At 41.2% G+C, this 20,893-nt stretch overlaps 3 protein-coding genes across 4 annotated transcripts; 1 reads left to right on the top strand and 2 right to left on the bottom strand.

The window, feature by feature from the left end:
- The first annotated feature begins 3,372 nt into the window (after positions 1–3,372).
- LOC128436647 (polycomb group RING finger protein 2) lies at positions 3,373–12,151 on the top strand. The gene is made up of 9 exons (XM_053418444.1): positions 3,373–3,514; positions 4,128–4,255; positions 4,738–4,834; positions 4,942–4,997; positions 5,126–5,255; positions 5,985–6,024; positions 6,157–6,255; positions 8,212–8,292; positions 10,908–12,151. The coding sequence occupies exons 2-9, from the start codon at positions 4,138–4,140 to the stop codon at positions 11,286–11,288; spliced, it is 1,002 nt and encodes a 333-aa protein (XP_053274419.1). The 5' UTR covers positions 3,373–3,514; positions 4,128–4,137; the 3' UTR covers positions 11,289–12,151.
- Positions 12,152–12,618: 467 nt separating this feature from the next.
- On the bottom strand, positions 12,619–16,134 carry LOC128436648 (CDGSH iron-sulfur domain-containing protein 3, mitochondrial). The gene is made up of 3 exons (XM_053418445.1): positions 14,876–16,134; positions 13,360–13,476; positions 12,619–13,273 (listed from the first exon to the last, which is right to left on the bottom strand). The coding sequence occupies exons 1-3, from the start codon at positions 14,960–14,962 to the stop codon at positions 13,088–13,090; spliced, it is 390 nt and encodes a 129-aa protein (XP_053274420.1). The 5' UTR covers positions 14,963–16,134; the 3' UTR covers positions 12,619–13,087.
- A 152-nt stretch (positions 16,135–16,286) lies between these two features.
- Positions 16,287–20,106, bottom strand: LOC128436650 (CDGSH iron-sulfur domain-containing protein 3, mitochondrial). Of its 2 annotated transcripts, XM_053418447.1 has the most exons (4): positions 19,895–20,104; positions 19,328–19,498; positions 18,907–19,035; positions 16,287–17,033 (listed from the first exon to the last, which is right to left on the bottom strand). In XM_053418447.1, the coding sequence occupies exons 2-4, from the start codon at positions 19,352–19,354 to the stop codon at positions 16,845–16,847; spliced, it is 345 nt and encodes a 114-aa protein (XP_053274422.1). In that variant the 5' UTR covers positions 19,355–19,498; positions 19,895–20,104; the 3' UTR covers positions 16,287–16,844. The 2 variants fall into 2 exon arrangements, with proteins under 2 accessions (XP_053274422.1, XP_053274421.1); XM_053418446.1 differs by lacking the exon at positions 19,328–19,498 and having other exon boundaries at positions 19,895–20,106.
- Between the last annotated feature and the right edge of the window lie 787 nt (positions 20,107–20,893).

Below are 20,893 nucleotides of genomic sequence, written 5' to 3'. Positions count from 1 at the left end.
GTCTCCGCTGCGCTGCGCAGGCAACAGCGCCTCCAGCAGGCCGCCGACAGAACTACGGGGTTTCCCGCACTTCAAACTAAAATCTGAATCTGGATGAAAACACGGTCATGTAGTGTGGATAATAATTACAATAATAATAATAATAATAACATGAATAATAACATAATAACCTGATGGTAATATGACTGCACATATGGAAATTAAAGGCACAGTCTATATACAGCATATACAGACATGTTAAAATATGAACTTCTTTATTATGGTGATCCAGTTTAAATGGCTGTATGAAACCTGTATAATGGTGCATCCGAGGTTAAATTGATGTTAACATTTCAGTGAATTTATCATATTTCTTAAGCTCTCTGATATACAGCTAGAGTTTATATTTGCCTTTACTGGAAAGTGGTGATGGTGGCCCTCAAAATGGTCTACCAAAGCTGATTCGAATAACATTCAGAAAAAGAAGTGTCGGGAAACAACATGCACATCCATTAAAACAGGTAAGAAGGTGCTCGAGTAATAAAATAAAATAAGATAAGAGTTTATTAATCCCAAAGGAAATTATTGTGCCAGCTTGCTCCAAGATTACAGTATTGAACAACATAAAGTAGAAAAGAATGCAGTAAAAAAAAGGCATATAACAGAAGTATGCAAAGAGGATGGTGAATCTGTGTTTATCTGGAGTCTGAGGAAAAGCCTTGCTCTCAAAGCATCACCAAGGCAAATTCAAATACTGAAAGTAAACCTTCTGAAATTAACATCAGCTTCATTCATTCTGACTGATTTCTTAATAGACCCAGTCTTTCTTTTATTTTGGTACCCTGAATTTTTTGTTTTAAGAACATGATTATGTTAAAGTTCATCAGAAGGCCTCAGCATCATCTCAACCATCACACTCAGTGACAAACAAGGTAGAACCAACACATTATTCAACCAAATTGCTTATAATTATTATGGTGTAGAATTTCATTTTAATTATATTTTGCTGATAAAAATAAGCATCTAATTGCACTGTAAAAAATAACTTTATATGTTAAAATTGTATTAATCCTGGACAAACCTCTTAAAATGTGTTTACGTTTTAGATTTTTTTGTAATGTTATATGTTTATCCTCTTAATGTTAGATACAAACATGGAGGTAAGTGCTGTGTGAGGACACTAGGAACCAGGAACCAGGAACATGAGTCCAGAGTGGAAATGTGTTTTCCTTAATATGTAGTGTCAAAACTGTGAATCTTTAAAAAAAAACCTTTGTGTATAATTTTATGAAAGAACCCAAATGATAGTATATAATATAAGTTCAGTGACCTTAATAGCATTTGCAGCCCTTAAGCTTGTGAATATGTGACATTACAGATCCAACCATGAGAAATAAACAAATGGTTTGACAAAGTTTGTCTGGTGAGGTGTGAGTGTTTTAAATATATTTCTGCTAACACAGCTATCATGATTTCACCAAATATAATTATTTAGATAAGTGGATATGATGATATTTAAACATTTTCAAGGTAACCTTTAAGCAATTGATGTTATTCAGTTCTGGTAGTTCTAATATTTAATTTATAATATTTCAATTTTGATATTGGCAATAAGAGTGAGTTACAAACTTTCTAAATAAGAGTATAGGTTCTTAAAAGAGAGACAGAGTGTGTTATAAGGTGTACATTTAGATTTGTCTTATATTCTTCACTATACTTATAACAGTTCCAACATTGTTCACATGTATTTATTTCATTTCTACAGTTGCACAATTACTTCTGTGACTCTGTAAGAACTTTTTCAAGGCTGAGGAAAAATCCCTGATGATGTCATCATGGTCATATCACCTTGGGGTGGTTTAGGCCACAGGTGGCAGTTACGTGTGGGTTTACAAACAGATGCTCTCGAGTTGCATGATGGGAAAGGTAGGATCCAGTGTTTTTTCTGCTCTTGACACATTTCAGGGACTAAAAGTAAGGACACCTCCACCTCTGCTGCTTTGAATGGGACCATTTCTCATTTAAATCTCTCATGTGAGTCACCCAAATATTTATGAACACACAGCTACACTACAACATTCAAGAATCAAGAGTGTATTGTCATATGCTGAACATGAAAACAATTGTAATAGTTTAGTAGATTCATTTCCATTTTTTTTAATTGTCCTGTCCAAGAATGCCAGCACAAATGTTTCCTTTGCTTTAGTAAAAGTATTTCCGTCTCATTTCTCAAGCATCAGTTTGTGACAACACAACTGAAGCACATCTCCAGCTTGTGACTGAGAAAGCTCTCATCACACATTTGACACTGTGGTCACAAATGTAGACACTTAAACACTTCACTGTAGTCATCATATTTTATTGTTGCTGTCCTGTCTGTAAATCAAAGCTCTGTTTGTGGTTAGCAGGGACCTGGAGGAGGAGATTTCTTATCTCATTTAGATTAACATGGTTCTAACTCTAATATTATACATGATCAAAATAATGAAAACCTGTATTTGTGTATAATGTAAAACTCATTTCACTTTATGTTACTCTTTACTCTATACCATACTAAGAATAATTTATACAGTCATATATTTGATCAGGCATTCATAACCTATACGTTTCTCTGTACATTAAAATCATTTCTTTATCTTTTTGTAAACATAGAACTATCACTGGATTGATGGTTATATCTATTATTTCTAATACATTTTTGTGATATATTGTCATAATTTGTATTCCCTTGGACCAGGACACAACTCTTCAAATGTTTACAGGTGTACTTGATTTGTTTATCCTCTTAATGTTAGTTACAACTATGGAGATATGTGTGCTGTATAAGGACACCACCAGGAACATGATTCCAGAGTTGAAATAATGCGTTTTCCTTAACTATGTAGTCTCAAAACAGTTATTAAAAAAACTGAATCTTTTTTTTTTTATTGTAGAATTCAATGAAGAAACCAAAATACCCAGAACATGACGTCAGTGACCTCAATAGCATTTGCAGCCCTTTCTCTGCCCATTAAAACTATTTCTTCTCGAAACTATAGAACTATCACTGGGTTGATGGTTTTATTTATTATTTATACACTGATACATTTTTAGTGATATATTTAAGATTTAAGATTTGAGCTTATAAAGTAACAAGACTCCTAGTTGTGCAGTTTTTGGACGTGCGGCCTGCAGGCCCTCTCCCCTCCTTCCTCTGTGGTGCACTTTAACGCAGTGTGAGCCACACGCAGACAAGCAGAGGAGCAGCTCGGCTCCTGACAGAAACGAATCAAAGCAACATGCAGCAGAGACAGATGAGTGTGGTGGCGTGAGGCTGCAGACACATGAGGCTGCAGACAGGGAGCAGGGCCTGCAGAGGATCCCCCTCATGCCCCGTGAACGAGGCGACAAAATAATATCACGTGATCCAAAATGGGCAGTCCTCTGACGGGGCTGAAAAAAGCCATTTTCTGGCGCTGCTGCAAATTCTGCCCAAGTCCAGATAATTGATCAGGATCGTGTGTGGGAGCCGAGCGGAGCTTTCATGTCGGATCAGGTAGGAACGACGCCTCGGCGGCTGCTCTTTGTCGGACTCATCGCGCCGCTGTTTGCTGAGGCGCACACACTGTGGACGGTGTCACATTTTCAGTCTCTTGTTCGCCTCCTCATACAGAGCCCTGTCAGTGAATTTAAGATGGCTGCTTTGTGTACCACTGTGATTTTCCCGTGGCTCTGCACCCCTCGGTGCTACTGCTCGCAGCGGGTCCACTCGGTCTCGGGACTCGGTGGGCCGCCGGAGCTCCGGGGAAATGAAGCGCTCTTTGTTGCTCCGCTGCTCGAGGAGCGGAGCTGATGCACAAGATGAGGCCACACAGAGTGATTCAGTAGTCGGCTGTTGTGCACCAGCTCCTCGCAGACTGCATGCAGCCGCTCGGCTGCTGCTCTCTCAACGTTATTTATCGCTGCAACATGTCAGCCAAGGAGTTTTCTTGTTGCAGCAGCTCCCTCTCTTTGTTTCTGCTGTCCCAAGGACGAGCTGCAGACATTGTCTGAGAGCAGCCACTCATTCACCTCAATATGGGAGAGAACCCATAGTCCCAGCAAACATCATGCATAGTGTTCTACTATGCAGCCAGCAGCTTTCATGTTGTCGTGTGCTTCCCCTGCAGATCTGTCCTGATGGATAAAATGCAGCCCAACCGGGTTAAAATCACAGACGTGAACCCCCACCTCACATGTCCACTGTGCGCTGGTTACTTGATCGATGCTACAACCATCGTAGAGTGTCTACACTCCTGTAAGTTCCACTCGTTGAAGCGTTACACTGCATTACATGCATGCACACAGCTTTTTCCACTATTAACCCCAGTGAGGATTAGGCACAGAGCCTACAGTGTTGTGCACGGTGAGCAGAGCCCCCTGCACACTGTGGGATGTTGAGTCTCATATGTGACACACCATTAATGTGGATTTTCAAGCCAGGCCCACTGGAAAGGAACATATATGCATAATAATAGTGTAATGCATGACAACTAGCATTTGTGTTTTTGTTGATGCTGCATTTCAGGTGTTGATTTAACTTGGTTGTAATGGTGGAGGCAGGTGGTGCATTTATTGGGTTATATTTGAAGGGTTTCTGTCAATATTTCAACAGTCAAATCTAAAATGTATTCATATAGTACATTGAATTGCAACACAGTCCACTCTATGTACTACTTACCATAACTGGTGATGATACAGGTCAGTGTTCTAACAGCTGTGTCCCCTCTGTCTGCATAGTTTGTAAAACATGCATCGTTGCCTTCTTGGAGACAAATAAGTTCTGTCCTCGATGCGACGTCCAAGTGCACAAGACGTGTCCACAGCTCAGCATCAGGTAACTATTGATGACTTACAATGGGGCTCTTAAAAAAACACACACGCACATCACTGATTGCAATGTGTGTCATGTCTAATATTGTGCATCTTTCTTTGTTTTCCAAGAGCGGACAAAACTCTTCAAGATATTGTATATAAGCTTGTTCCGGGGTTATTCAAAGGTAAGACCGTGTTTATGAGGATGTTGGTACATATTGGAACATATTATTTTAAGGCAAACTCTTAATCTATAGTGTTGGTCTTTGTCGTAGGGTTCTATGTATAATGCATTTTTTTCCTCTGAAACTAGATGAGATGAAACGGAGGCGAGACTTCTACGCAGAGAATCGCGTGCTGGAGCCAGGGGAAGTGGTGGAGACGTTTAACATAGCAGAGGATGAAATTATCAGTCTGTCCATACAGTTCTACGAGAGGAATAAGTGAGTCGCTCAGTTCTCATTTTTACATAAATAAATTCTGGGTCTGTTCCCGGTAAAGTTGCAGAAATATGTCACTGGAAGAAGACCTGTGTAAACTCCGTATAGCTGCTTTCAGACAGGTTCTGAACTCTGGATAATCTCCCGAAATTATCCAGAGTATGTGAGGACACAAATGTCTGAGTTAGTTGCTGTGGACATTCTCTAGAGTTTCTCCTGCCAGCCCCCTCCTAAAAATCGAATGGGCAAATGAGCCCACGTGAGAATACAGCAGGAGATCCATTTCGATCATGCAATGGAAAAAAAAAACTAAAAACTAAAAAACTAAAACAAAACACCCCCCCCCTCCACAAATCTTTCAGGGTGACATTTTTTTTTGCACACACCTAGAAGACGAAGAAGATGTCAACTCGGACAGATGAGATTCGAGGGGCTCTTGCTGATACGGGCCAGGTGTCGATGAGCTGTAAACAAAAAACATGTGATCTCCAGAGTGGGATTTGACCAGCACGCTGTGTTGTTGTGAACTGAGAATCTCCTGCTGCGTTCTTCATGCATGAAAGACATTCTCTAGAATTCATGCCTGAAAACTGCTAATGAGACATATTTGAACAAAAAGGTTCCAGTCGATCCTGCTGTAAGTCATACTAAATCAGATTTTCTGTTTGTGTGGAAAGAATTGTAAATTCTAGTTTTTAACCTCATGTCTTTGTGTTTAATGTTTTCCTGCAGAAACAATGAGATGCAGCGTTCAGAGATGGAGGGAGACAAGGTAAAACCTCATTTGGGAAAAGATTTCGGGTCAAGCAGTAATTGAAGCCTCCATCCCACATGTTTGGTGTGGTTCTTCTGGTAGTCACCCTGGATTAACATGTCCCCTCTCTACTCTTCTCTTTGTTCTCAGACCAATGGTAAACGCTTCCTGCAGTGCCCGGCAGCCATGTCCGTCATGCACTTAGCAAAGTTCCTGCGGAGCAAGATGGACATTCCCAACAACTATCGGGTAATAAGAGACAGTGCATCCATACACAGCCACTCCTCCCATATTGACTCTGTGGCAAACTACAGGGATCTAACACAATAATAACAATAAATACATCGGGGGGAGGGAGTTTTTTAATTCCAGAGTAACTTAATCACACCCACAAACACTGCTACAGATGTCAGCATTGTGGTGTGTGTGCATTCAGTGCAACATGATAAATAACAGAGGTTCAACCTCTTCTATTTATCACACTGAGGGACGTCGCTTCACAATGAATGGACATGTCAAAATGAATAGTTTTAAGAAGAGTGTATTAATTGGATGTAAAATTGCTGCATTAGGCCACTGGTCGATGTGCAATATCTGACCATCCTTTTTACATGGGGAGCAAGAACAGGTACTCATCCTGAATTTCGGTGTTAAAAGTAAAATTGAATTATTTTTTTTGAATTTATGAGATGAGTGAAGAATCAGGAAGCTCCCAGATTACAGTATCACAAAATATAATAAACTACATTGACTAAAACGATAGGGTAGTAAGTCCGGAAAATTTATGTAATATATTTATGTGCTGCCCTGTTCCATGTATTATTCTATGCTAATACTAGCCTCATGGCCACTGTCTTAATAACCTGCAGTGCTTCAGTTGTTATAGTTATAGTGGTTAACACTTGAAACAAGAGTTGCATCGACACAATATTATTATTCACCTTTTACATATTTACCATTCACTAACTAACTCCCATGAGTCTCTGGGACACTGTAGTTCAAAGCTAACTAAATATTAGTCCTCATGTTATTAAAATGATGAGTTACTTCTTTGTCCATGTTTGGTTCAACATTTATCCTTTTCATGTTTAAGGGTTTTACTTAAAAACTGAAATCTTGTTTGTGTATTTGTTTGTATTTTGTTTGCATTTTCATGTTTCTTTCATCAACGGAAAAAAAGGATACAAACAATTCTTTTATCCCACAATACAAACAAAAAATAACATGCGTTGTCAACCTAACAATGGTTTCATATATTTACTCATTATTTACACAGAAGTGTACTGTCTGTTTTATTCCTGTAAAGAAGGTGTGTACAGAAATTATGCGTCAATCAGTGTCTTTATGGAGCCAGTAAGATTTCACATTAACCACTATAACCTTGACCTGAATTGGTTTTCGCTCTGTCTAATATGTGGATTATTATAGACGGCCTGTGGGATGATGGTTAAAATGGTAAAAGATACATTTATCGATAAATTTGCTGTTGATGTGAGGAATATATATATTGACATAAAGAGAACTGGCTCCAGTTTGTCTCCCAGTGCAGCACTTTGTGTTTTGCCCTTTTCTTTCTTTCCCCCTTTTCCTTTAAAATGCTTTCAAATCAAACCTCACAGACTAGACTGAGTAAGTGTTGTGTTAAAATGAGGATTTACTCTGTTTACTGTACGGCACTAGTACTGAGCTTCAGTGGGGGAAACAAAGCATCAGTGTCATGTTTTAGCTTTTCAGAAACACAGAACCCCTCTTCTTCAGTGAGTGATGCTGCTGAGACATCAGTCAGAGACTTAGCCAGTAATGGCTCAGTATTTGAGTACAGCTGGAATATCAGCCACTCACTGCCTGACACACTGGTGATGCAGGAATCTCAAGAGATTTAAGTTGGTCTGTTTGAAAGGAAATGTTTTATTTTTGACTTAGTATTAAAATGTGTATCTACAAGTTGTAGGCGGTAATAAGTGGGGTTGAGTTGACAGTGAATAGTGCTACAACATATCAGTTTAGAGACACTCTGGGAAACATCTAAACAGGTCCGAATTTAATGTGACACTTTGTTGGGTTACTGAAATGGCAGGTGTATGCTTCACCCGGGTTGAGTGGTTGAAGCTCGTCTTACTGACTGTAATTGTGAAGTGATGATCTTTAGATCGCGGTTCCCTTCTCCTAACCTTACTTTTGAATGGTGTGACTCGTCTGTTACAGGTGGAGGTGTTGTACGGGGATGAGCCCTTGAAGGACTACTACACTCTCATGGATATTGCTTACTTCTACGAGTGGAGACGGGTGAGTGACCGCTTTTACATTAGAACTTTCTTGAGCATGTTTTTAGATTTATTACGTTCAGCACACGGCATGCTGAACGTAATAACCGGCTATAGTGATCATAGATAGATAGATACATTTATTGGTCCCACACACATGCACACACACACGACATGCAAATGGGGGGAAATTTGTTCTCTGCTTTTGTCCCATCTGGTGAACACAGGAGGACACACAGAGCAGTGGGCAGCCATGCACAGCGCCCAGGGAGAAGGTGTTGGGGGAGTAAGGTGTCTTGCTCAGGAGCACTTAGACAGTGGGGTGGGGTAGGCACTTAGACAGTGGGGAACAGATCCAGGTGTTGTCCGTCCAGGTATGTTTTTGTGTTGTCACTCCATGGAGTCGAACCAGAGACCACCGTTTGATTTTCTGCCCATAGTCCAACTTTCTGCCACCGCTAGAGTGATCAAATGTGTATATGAAGAATTGTTCCTATACAAATTCTGTTTACATAATTTGATTATAGTGATCAGGTAATCCGCTTGCAGTGTTCATTTAGGGTCTTGCTCAACATGTTTAGACCATGTGTGTGTGTGCGTGTGAGTTTGGGTCAACGAGGGAGTCGGACAGGCTGATTAATGCACTCAGCTATAAAGAAATATTTACCCACTGAAGAAAATTATCGTTCCAATGTGGTGATCAGCGTTGATATTGAATCAATGTTAAAGCTGTATCTGGTCAGAAGTCAGCTGAGTGTGTGTGTCGGTGTGCGTCTGAGAGTGAGAGAGACAGAGATGATGATTGTGATGTTCAGTGGTTCAGACTAGTGTTATACAGATTCCAACATGCTTGAGTGTTTTCTGCTGTTTTTAGTTCTCTAGTTTCATATTCTAGTTGCATGCATAAATCACATTGTAGCTTCAGTGGTAGTGTGGTACAATATATTGTGCCTCTAGATGTCGCCCTAACACCAGCAATTTCAGCCCAAAACAAATGCCTCCCCTGCCACATCCTTCCCCTCGGCTACATGTTGGGCCAGTGGAAGCAGCTCCTAAACACACAACCAGAAGCACATGTCAGTAAAGTTCGCCTGAGGACAGTAGAGCTGACAGAAACCAGTCCAGTTAGCTGCTCTGCTTATTAGTTAAATGGATCAGTCATTCGCAGGTTGGAGTTCCTGCAGCGTCTTATTTCAGGGCTGTGCTCACTTTTGCAGCAGATCTGCATGGCGGGTAGCAGCTAGACAGCATAGCCTTGCCATACTTTGTGTAGCCCATAGGCTGTGTCAAAAGAAAAAAGGTGGAGCTGCAGTGTTTTGGGTTTAATTGTGCAGTGGTGGAAGACATTTAATTAAGCAATAAAGATGATGACACTATTCACACTGAAGACAATAGCCAGATTTTGGTGTTTTTTTTGTCCTCTGTTGTTCCTCTGCCTTTTTAGCTGAGGAACGTGGTTTGTTCAGTGGAGGAAATTCTTGAGTGTCGATGTGGCTTAAGAGATAGAGCGGGTCATCCCTCAACCAGTGTTGTTGGTGTGATCCCAGTCTCCCCATCTCCCAATAGTTTAATACACGTGTCCCCTATACTGCATGCTGAGGTGTCCTTGGGCAATCAAGATGCACTCTATACATGTGTGTGTGAAGGGGTGAATGGCAAAACTGAACTGTATAGAGCTGTGAGTGATCATCAATACTATAGAAGTTCTATATAAATACAGACCTTTTACTACTTTTCCTAAAAGCTGAACTGGACTCTGCCATCTTGGTTTTTAAACAGGTTGAGGGCTGGAGTTTTCACAAGGAGGGACTTACTCACATGCACTAACATGCGCATGCTTTAACAAGAAACTGGCCTGTAACAGCTGTTCTGATACAATATACACACAAACACACACACACACACACACACACACACACAAACACACACACACAAACAGGAGGAATTCTGTGCTGGACAGCCATTACTTCTTTAGCTTTACATGGACAACAGTTGTTGGCTGTTACATACATGTTAAAAATCGAGTCTACTTTACAATGTAAGAATGGGAAAGGCAAGGCCAATTTAGTTGAATACAGACATTTAGGTTTTATATGAAAAGGAGAACCTGGGACAAGAGTTAATAGTGTCAGCTTTTATTTCCTGGTATTTACAGATGATTACAGATTTTTGATGTGATAAACAACATGAGGCACAGCAGCAGGCCACTGCTGTTCTTTGCAAACCTTTCTCAAACATAGTGCATGTGTTGGGGACTCATTTCGGCAGTGAATGAATTCAAATTTGGTGCTTGTGTTTCTTGCAGCAGGATGGTGGGAGTGAGACTGTGTCAAACAAAGTGTGTAACTGTGTGTTCAATGTATTATGTATGTTGTCATCCAGTCCAACAGTGAGGCGCATCCATCCACAGCTGCTTTTAATAGTTGCAGCTGTGCGGCACAACACACATGATCTAACTTGCATCAGTCTGGCTTCACAGGCAGTACCTGTTAAAAAGATCAATCAATATATTAATAATCAATAAGTTGTTGCCAGCTTTAGTATTTAACGAATGATTTAAAGTCAAATGATCAACTGTACATATTTGCACATTATAAAACCGGAGGTAATGTAATGATGGTCTGTGTTCCTCTGCAGACTGGACCCATCCCCTTGCAGTATCTGGTCAAACCCAACCGGAAGCGCAGGAGGCCGTCCCAGTCTGCCGCTCAGGGCCACTCTGACGGCGTCAACACCAGTCCGACGTCTGAGAGCGACTCCCAGAGCGACAAGGTCCACAGTCCCGCTGCAGCCCCCCCGGCCCGAGCCTCTTCACAGTCCAGCCCCACCTCCCACAACCCCTCTCCCGCCATCCAAAGCTCCAACGGTACCTCTGTGTCCAACAACACTCAGCGACACACTCTCGCATCCAAACAGGGCGCCAGCGCTCGCAAGGTGACTGTCAATGGCACAAGCTCTGGAGCTGGCAAAGAGGAGGCGAGGGGTGGCGACAAAAGCGGTTTGCCCCCGGCGACCTAACGCGTGTATGGGGCAGCAGGGAGGACAGTGTTTGAATTGCTCCCTTCTTTTTTTCTTCACAGCAAAAGGAGGAGCTTGAGTTCTCCTTCTGGACAAATGGGGGCCAGATAACTGTTATCACCTTTCAACAGCAAAGACTGAGAGTGCAGCCAAATAGACACTTGTATGTATGTGTGTGTGTGTGTGTGTGTGCGTGTGTGCGTGTGTGTTTATGTGTGTTAGACTAGAACGGTGCACACATACAAACTGTACAGTATGTATCAAATGTGAGCATGTGTGCATACATATGTATAAACTTATCTTTTATACAAGATATTGTAATCGTTTTGTATTGTATATGCTGTGGGTCTGATTCATTTCCATTGTTATTTCAACTTTGGTTTGGCTTCCAGAAAAAAAAACGTGCGACAAAATGCTGTAAGGCATCAGAGTGCACGTCACTGCTCCAGTTGGATGTAAAGTAAAAAAGAAGCTGATCCTTGCCTTTGAACAGTCATATTGATTACTGCTGTATAAATGTCCAGTAAAAGCTCATCAGGTAACACACCCATGACATAAAACTGTCAATGCACTTTGTTAAGGTCAGATCACACAATCCAAACCAGTATTTTCCAGCAGGAGAAGCATTTATATGTACACATTTCCAAGCACTACCATGCTTTCAAGCTGATAACGTCTGTCAGAAGACCATGTTCCCTCTCTCATGGCACACGAAGAACTCAAAAGGGATTTGAATATTTGGCCATGTATGTCGTAGTTCCATCGTTTTCAACATTCCCTTTGTTTCTTTTCAACAAACTGATACTTTTTTTATCAGCCATATGTGCATGTTTTAGGTCAATAAAATGTTTACTTACTAGGTTTTTCTGAGCCGACTGTCCTGTTTGATTCCCTGATTAACTCAGTAGCTTGTGTGTGCTGTACAAAAAGTGAGTAAGCATCTTTTTTACAGTTTAGAACACAACTGTTCAAGTTAAATAAGTTGCATTACACATTTACATGAATACATTCAATATATCTAGTGAAGAAAGTCTGAAATGTCACAGTCTCATTACTCTGCTTTGATACATGACTCAGTATCTCTCGCAATCTGTGTAGTGAAGGTTCAGGAGTCATTGGGGGCTCTGTGTGAAAAGAGCCAGACAACAGGTGTCAAAGCATCTGACAGCTAACATGAAGAAACATGAGATGTATCCAGATATAGTGATTTCTTTAAATCTTGATATTAATATGATGTATTAATCACTACAAGTCATTCCAACCCCCAACTCTAACAGTTTTCAGAGTACAAGGATGGAATCAGCCTCCATCTAACAGTGTCGGTAAAAACTGACAATTATAAAGATGTAGTATTTATTGGTGGATACAGTAGGAACTTATTTACTGGTAGGACAATCTGACAGTTCAGTGTTTATGCAGTGCATTTCATTTCAATAAAGAAACGCATATGAGCACATATCCCAACGGATGAAAGAGAAAACAGAGTTACACCCTGCCTGTGTCTTTATAGGATGAATTCATAAATTGCTTCATTCACATATATCAGTGTTTAGCTGACAGAGACACTTTTCTTCAGGTACACCATTCCCTAGATTTACTTTACAAATCTTTCCCAGAATACATCCCATGTAGTGCTTGAAATACTGAGAATATTCAGACACCCGACATGGCAGATCATGTCATGTGAGCTGTGTTCAAGGACCATACTGATGTGCAAAAAATGTGTGAAGTAAATGCTCCTTGACCAGGAGGAGGTTTATAACCAAAACCCAAAATCATTTGGCAATGATCCTGCTGGTTTACGAGTCACTTTGCTCGTGTAGTGTTGCAGATACAATGAAGTCCTGCTTGTGCGTGCCATCGCAGTAAGGTGGGTTGTTGGTGTATTTGCAGCCGCACAACCAAGCAGAGGTGTCCTTCTCTGGAACAAAACGTAGCGGGGTCAGGCCCGGGGCTTTCAGTTTATGGGCTCCATCACAGAAAGGCTGGAATATAAAAAGGTGTGATCAAACAACACGTAGGACTTTATTTAACTTCTGAGTGTATGAGATAGCATTAAAAGACATTTTACCTGTTTCCTACTTTGCCCACAGGTGCACCAGGAATAACGCTTTCCACCAACCAGCTCCACTTTGAAAGGCTTCTTAGAGGGGATGACAGGATCCGGAGGGAGGGTGGAGAGCTGCACCTTTGGACATTTCAACAGTGTTCTCAGTTTCTTCTGATATGTGTTGCAACAGTGCAGGATTAAAATGGTACATTATTTGACAGCTTTCTAAAATCTACCTGAACCTAACAGAACTTTCATTAGTGTCATTACTATCACCTAAGTTTACCAACTGTTAATATAATGATCCTCAGTGTCAGATCTTCAAGGGGTGATAAGAGCGGACGCGGTGTCGATGGGCTGTAAACAAAATCACGTGATCTCTGCGGCAGAATTCATACATTACATCCTGCCTGCTGCACCCCCCTTGTCTGACTCCTGTGGAGGATTTGTAGCCGTTGTGCCGTGTGTGTGAAAGACAAACTGCAGAGAAAGGTTGGACCCAATTCTCCTGAGATCCTCCACAGGTCATGTCTGAAAAGGGCCTGAGACAGGTCAACATGTCTCTGATGTAAAAGGTCCATCATAGCTGCTGAGTTACTGTGCAACAACAGTCTATAGGAGAGGTCTCATCAGGTGTTGATAGAAAACGTGTGTGAAGTGTTAGGGCCCATTCACATACACGCAATCAACACCCGAACTGTGTGAGCGAGGGAGCGAATAAAACCCTGACTTCCTGTGGCGAGGCAAATTGCAGCACGCCTGTGGAGTTCCACTTAGGTGAACTTGAGCTTGACCTGCGATATTTGTTTCACATTTACACATGTGTGGCAGGGGCGGACCCAAGGGCGGGGCCCGGGGATACTGGCCAAAGCTGAAATATGATTTGCCCCTAAAGTGCCCCTGTCCTGTCAACAGTCACTTACTAACAATACCACCAATACATATTAGAATTATATTCTAATTTTTTATTTTTTGGAAGAAACAATGTGCTTGAACAAAGAGTAATTTTCAAAATATATTTAATAGTGTGTGCCTTTGCTCAAAGCCTCAGAGGTAAAAGTGAACAAGAAATGACTCAACTGTGCATCTTACTGAATGGGGAATTGTGATGGAAGCTGGACACATCATTGGCCCCTCTGTGTAAAGTGTGGCCCCTTAATGGCCCCTGATTTAGATAAACCCTAGATCCACCACTAGCAGGTGGCCCCACTATTCACAGTTCCTCTACATACTGTCAGTATAGTGATAGATAGATAGATAGATAGATAGATCCAGAGGAACATTAAGGCATCCAGTGTTATACAAAATAGTGCAACACAAGGGCATAAGAATAATCAAAGGTCAAAAAAGGGGCAAAGGTAAGTACACAGTATTTTTTGAAAGCGTGCATGTCTGTAATGTGCCGCAGTGTACATAAGCAGTCTCTTCAGTTTTGTTGCTGTATTTAGCAGTGAGTGGATGCGCAGTGATTTCCCAGACAGCGGGTCGTCAGCCGAACAGCACCTTGTTTACAGCGTAGCACGCGGACTATATTTACCTTGGGAGCTGCTGCAGCCGGGAGCCGAGGTTGTCTGAAGGTGAAGCTGATCCACATGTGATCTAACTTAGTCACCAGCGAGTTCATGATGCCTCCCCTGACAGATGGGACTCCAACACTGACACGGCTGCTGCTCACAGACACACACACAGACACTCAGGGAGAGGCGGCACCAGTCTGAGCTGTGTAGAGAGTAAGAGCTCAGTCAAACACACACACATACACACAACAATAACACAACTGGCAATTACACACAAACATTTCACAGTCTGACAGCTGCGACCGAGTCGATCAGCGAAATCCACTTCCTGTGTCACATGTCAGCCACTGAGCCAATCAGGAGGCGGGTGTCGCTCTACGATTTGAGAGTGACTGAAAGATGAAATGAAGAAATAGATAAGGTTCAACTTATACTGAGAACTGGTAAATGTCACAATCATAAAGCAAGGTTTTCTAAGTGATAGGATTGACCCTCATTAAAATCAAAATAAGTTACTATTTGTTATATGAGGATTTAAAGCTATTTTAATTATATTCCATTTTATTTGATCTTGCTTTGTAAAATTGGATTGTATTGTCGCTTCATGGCTGAATGTCTAGACATTTGCAAAAGTAAGTAACTGAAAAAATGAATGATTAAATAATAATAAAAGTCCATTACTGAAGCTAATACTGAAGATACAGACATGATGTGCTCACTAATCTGTGCCACATTTGACATTTTTGAGATGCATGGTATTTCACCAATGGCAAAACGTAAGGACACAAATGTGATTTGGGATTCATATTTTAGACTTAACTATTCAATAGAATGTGAAAACCTCCATGTAACATAGAAATTGACAGCAATTTTAGCCGTTCATGGATGTACTGTTAGAATGGGTGACGCGAGTAGAGCAAGATATACTGGGAAGCTGTGGGAGACATCTTCAGACTTGGGGGTCTTGCTCATGTAGCTCTTTTAACGTTTGTATGTTGTTTCACCTTCTGATCTCCTTGATGCATCAAGTCTACATTAAAACCTTCTGCATAAGACATCAGCTGCTGCCTGAGTTCTCCTTTCACCAGCTTCCGGAAAACCTCAATCACATTGTGGAGTATATCTGTTGCTTGAAACATTCAGAGTCGAGAGCCGACAGTTAACTTGGTCATGCTCATCGTCATGGAAATACAGAAAATACATTTCAATAATATTATCAAAAGGCTCTGGTTCTTTATCTCTATTAAACTAAATAATTACAGATAAATAGATAGACCAACAGATTAGACAGCCACTATATCCCCTAGCATTACATACAAGGGCATACAGTCAGTATATTATATATAGTATATTATTTTACTAAAGATATTTTGAATAAATTTTATGAAACTAAATATCAACTAGAAATCAGGGTACAAAGCTGATTAAAAACATTTTTGATAAATATTCCTTTAATATATTTTGGAAATAGGGATACAGTGTGTCAGGTCTTTATGAAAGGATAATGTGGGACTGATGACATAAGTGTTCCTATTCAAGGTGACGGTCACTGCTTCAGCATCAACAGCGTTATCACGGACACACCAACAGCTTTATACACATATATTGTACATTTGTATAATAATAAACAAAATACGTAATAAAAATGCAATTTCAGAAGATGATAAATCAGTGGAAGATATGGTAAATGTTCTTCATGCTTGTCTAGCTCGGATGACCACTCAAAGCGTTTACAGTACAATTTTACATCTTGCCCAAGGACACTGGGATCGATCCGCCAAACTTCTTGTTAGAGGACGGCTGCGCTAATCCATGAGCCAAAGCTGCTCCAATATCAGTTTAATATCTTACTGTCACATCTCCCCAACAAAATAATGGCATACATAATATCAACAATAATGAGTTTTACCCTGATAACTCAGTGAATTACATGATCCTGTTGAGTCAAACATTTGATTTCTTCACAGGGAAACACACGTGGACTGCCGCTCATTTAACCACACCTTTCACCCACTTCACCAGATCCTGGAAGATGAGCTTGAAGTGTGAGCCATCACAGTACGGTGCGTTTTTAGTCTGCTTACAGGCGCAAAGCATGAGCGTCCTGTCTTTGTCAGGGGTGAAACGCAGAGGAGAGATGCTGGGTGCAGCCGTCCTGTGAGCTCCATCACAGAAAGGCTGAGAGAGAGAGAGAGAGAGAGAGAGAGAGAGAGAGAGAGAGAGAGAGAGAGAGAGAGAGAGAGAGAGAGAGAGAGAGAGAGAGAGTTATTACACAGACTTCATAACTATCTTCATATCATTTCTTAGAGAGATCTGAACTTTGTAAAACACTACACACCCATCTTATAATCATCACCAGCAAAGGTGATCCCATTCTAACACCCAATTGGGAATCACACACTGCCTGAGCTGAGATACATCTCCTTTAATGTCATATTATGATATCACACATCTATTGAGTAATTCATTAGACAACAAAGAGATTTAAAGGTGGGTTCCTACAGACAACCAGTGTTAACAAGGAGCTTTATGTTTCTGGGATCAATTATCAGACTTCATCACATTCATAAGGTGACATACAGTCGGTACCGCCGTATATAGCATCATCACACTTTCAGTCAAATCATTTTGCCTGCATGAAACTCCAGAGTTCCTCCTCAGTTTCTGCTGAGGAGGTGTATGTGTGTACACAAATGTCCATCGGGAGAGCCTCCAGAGTTGGGGTGGGGGTTTGATGATGCTTCTAAAGCGCTACGGACACAAAAATACAAATAAAACTAATATCTCTGAGTGAAAAAGCGGTATCACACGTACAAAACACCTACGAAGATGTCAAGAGAGCTTGTGGTGATAAGAGCAGACACTGGTGTCAATGTGACGTTAGCAACAACAGGTGAACTCCACAGCAGATTTAATTTGTTACATCCTGCCTCTGCACCAGCCCTTTGTTGCTGTTGTGCAGAAATGTCCTCACTCTCACAAACTGTCAGCACTCTATTGAGTCTGGGCTCAAACTCGACCTCACAGAGTATTTGTACTAGTACATGCACACACACACGTTTTTGGCCACACCTATTTGGAAGTTAATGAGTTGTAAATAAAGATTCTTTGAAACATGTTGATTATTGACAGCAATGCGTGTGGGCGGCGTTAATAAAAACACAGAACTTCCAACAAGATGATCATGGAAATATGCTGAGGCCTAGATAAACCTACAACACAAGCTACACATCAGTCTGACAACACACAGTCTGCTGGTTCTTCTCAGTCATCAAGTCATAAAAATAGTGCGACCAAAGTGCATATAGCAGGTGCTGTTTGTTCAGTTAGCCTGTAATATACAAGATTGTTAATTGTATTGCTACTTACTTATTGATCAGGCCTTTGTAATTGAAGTATAAACACATATTATGGTATTATGGTAAGTACTGGAAGTTTTTCAGTTCGGTTTCATTTATATGGCGCAAAATCACAACGTAATTTATCTCAAGGCACTTTAAGGTCGCCACAATATTATAGAGAAGTTCCCACACTGAGCAGAGAGAAAAACAGAAGCAGACTCAGTGTGGGAGGATATCTACCTCCCCCACTTCATAGTCATATGTATATAATCTCCATTAAACTTTTAGATGGTGGTCACAGTTTGCCTGTAGTATATTCAGTGTTGTGCTGTCTGACAGGACTGATCTGTGTGTTACATTAACCTGCAGCATTTTTGAGTCATGACGTCAAAGGCTCATATTGCGACGTTAATATTAACATAGTTTTTTTTAATGTTTTAAAAGAATCCAAGCTGGTTCTCTCCTTTAAATCACTGTTGATCTCTGCACACAACCTACTGTTCTATTATTCTGACTTTAACTTTCAATAATTCTAAGGAAAGGCCTCAGCTTTCAGTATTTGCTTGCTTACAGGAAGAAATACAAGTCTCCACAAGCAAATTGTCTCTCAACAGCTTTCAAACTGGTCTCAAAGTAAACTGGACTGGCACTCAGCTCCAGGTGTGTCTGGAACCTGAACCCCCCCCCCCCATGATGTGTGATGTCCTCACCTGTTTCTTACTGTGTCCACAGGCACACCAGGCGTAGCGTTTCCCAGCAGACACCTTCACTCTGCAGGGCAGCCGGGCTGCAGGCACCGGCTGTGTGGAGAGCAGGCAGCTCTGCACCTGAGACAACATCTGACCCACAGCACAGTGACAGAGAGAGGATATCAACTTTATCAGGAATAAACTGTGACTGACTTTCTTCTCTCTTAAATATCAGAATCATTCACTCTATCTAAAGATTGATAACACATTTCCCCTTCCCCCACTATCCAGTCTGGGAAGCGAGGTCCCATCGATACCCATTAATGACCAATCCTGGGTCAGGCTCAGCTGTCAATCATGAAGTTACACCCCATTTTTATATCATCAAATAACTGATGTAAAGTAAACTTAGTGGCAAAATTAACATTTATAACACACATACGACTTTTTTGATTCGTCCGTGGCCCATCCACTAACATGGAGATGGTCGAGTTTATGACCTTTACTGCAGCCAGCCACCAGGTGGTGATCGACACACTTTGTGGGAACTGTCATGTCGTCCATGTTTATTTGCAGTCAATGATCAGTACAGTTCATGGACATCAAAATAAAACTGTAAAAACATAGATGAGTAATAAATATTAATTATCAGCCGCTTGTTCAATGATACAAAATAAATCAACAGCAGGTTTTCATAAATATTTCTGCTTTTAATCTCTGCAGGTTTGTTGGAAATACACAGACGTGTCAAGGGTGAGGGGCGGAAAGGTGAGGAGGAGGAGGAAGAGGAGGAGGAGGAAGAGGAGGAGGAGGAGGAAGAGGAGTAGGAAGGTGAGGAATAGGAGTAGGAAGGTGAGGAGAATGCAGGTGAGGAAGAGGAGGAGAAAGGTGAAAAGGAGGAGGAATGTGCGGTACACGTTCGTTCATTCTTTGTACAGAAGAGAAAAGTGAAGAAGAGAAAAGCCCCCACTAACAGACCCACAGACTTCATGACTCAGGAGTGTCTCACCGTGGAGGAGGCGCCGGGCAGCAGAGGTCTGAATCCTCTCTGCAGCACCAATCTGCTCATGTTCATCCTGAGGCTCACAGTCTGATCGTGACTTCTTCTCCGGTCGTCGAGTCTCTCTGTGGCTCCTTCTCTAAACTTCCAGGAAGCGACACAACATGGCCTCTACTCAGTCCGCCGCTGATTGGCTGCTCAGTGTAAACAGCTCTACGTGCTGAAGCCGTGTCTACCACTCCTCCTCCTCCGTCTCCTATTTGTCTTTTTCTTCCTCCTCCTCCTCCTCCTCTTCCTCAGTCAAAGTTACGATAGGTCAACTTTATATAGGAGAAGTCAAATTGGCAATCTACCTTACTCACAGAGACAGACAGCCGACTGGGTCTGCACACAAGGTAGTGACTTGTGGAGGTGAAGGTTACCTATTATTCCATGTGTCATCAGAGAGAGCTAAACTTTGCAGATTGCCTCGGCTACAGATGCCCCGCCTGTACAATACTGTTTTCTTTAAGGAAATAATGTAGGTTAATTTGGTCACGTTTTCTAGAGTGACCACTTATCACATCGTATATTTATTAGTTACTATGAAATGGATTTGTAATTACCTACAAAACTATTTGTCAAAACAAACCTTTTGAGTCACATGAACCTTTTTTTTTAATGTTGCTTTTCAACCGAAATCTGAAACAAATGTTTTATTGAAGCTGTCAAATCCTTCGACATAAGAGCTTGGTCCAGGTTGATCTGTAACACCCACCATCACAACAGCCCACTTGACAAAATCATAAGAATGAAGAGATAGAATAAAACGCTAATAACCTCCGACACCACATACACACATTACAGATACAGTCGCATCATTCACATTCACTGAGTCATGCCAGCCTCTATGTTTACATCCAACACACCCATCATTGCTCAATCTATTCATTTGAACCCTATTTCTGAATGACTTGGTATATACTAGTTATAAGCTGCACATTGCTCCCTGGACTTTGTATTAGGTGG

This window comes from Pleuronectes platessa, chromosome 3, assembly GCF_947347685.1.
Source record: "Pleuronectes platessa chromosome 3, fPlePla1.1, whole genome shotgun sequence".
NCBI classification, from domain to species: domain Eukaryota; kingdom Metazoa; phylum Chordata; class Actinopteri; order Pleuronectiformes; family Pleuronectidae; genus Pleuronectes; species Pleuronectes platessa.
The sequence above is the reverse complement of the archived record's forward strand: the minus strand, read 5'-3'. Positions and strand labels throughout refer to the sequence as shown.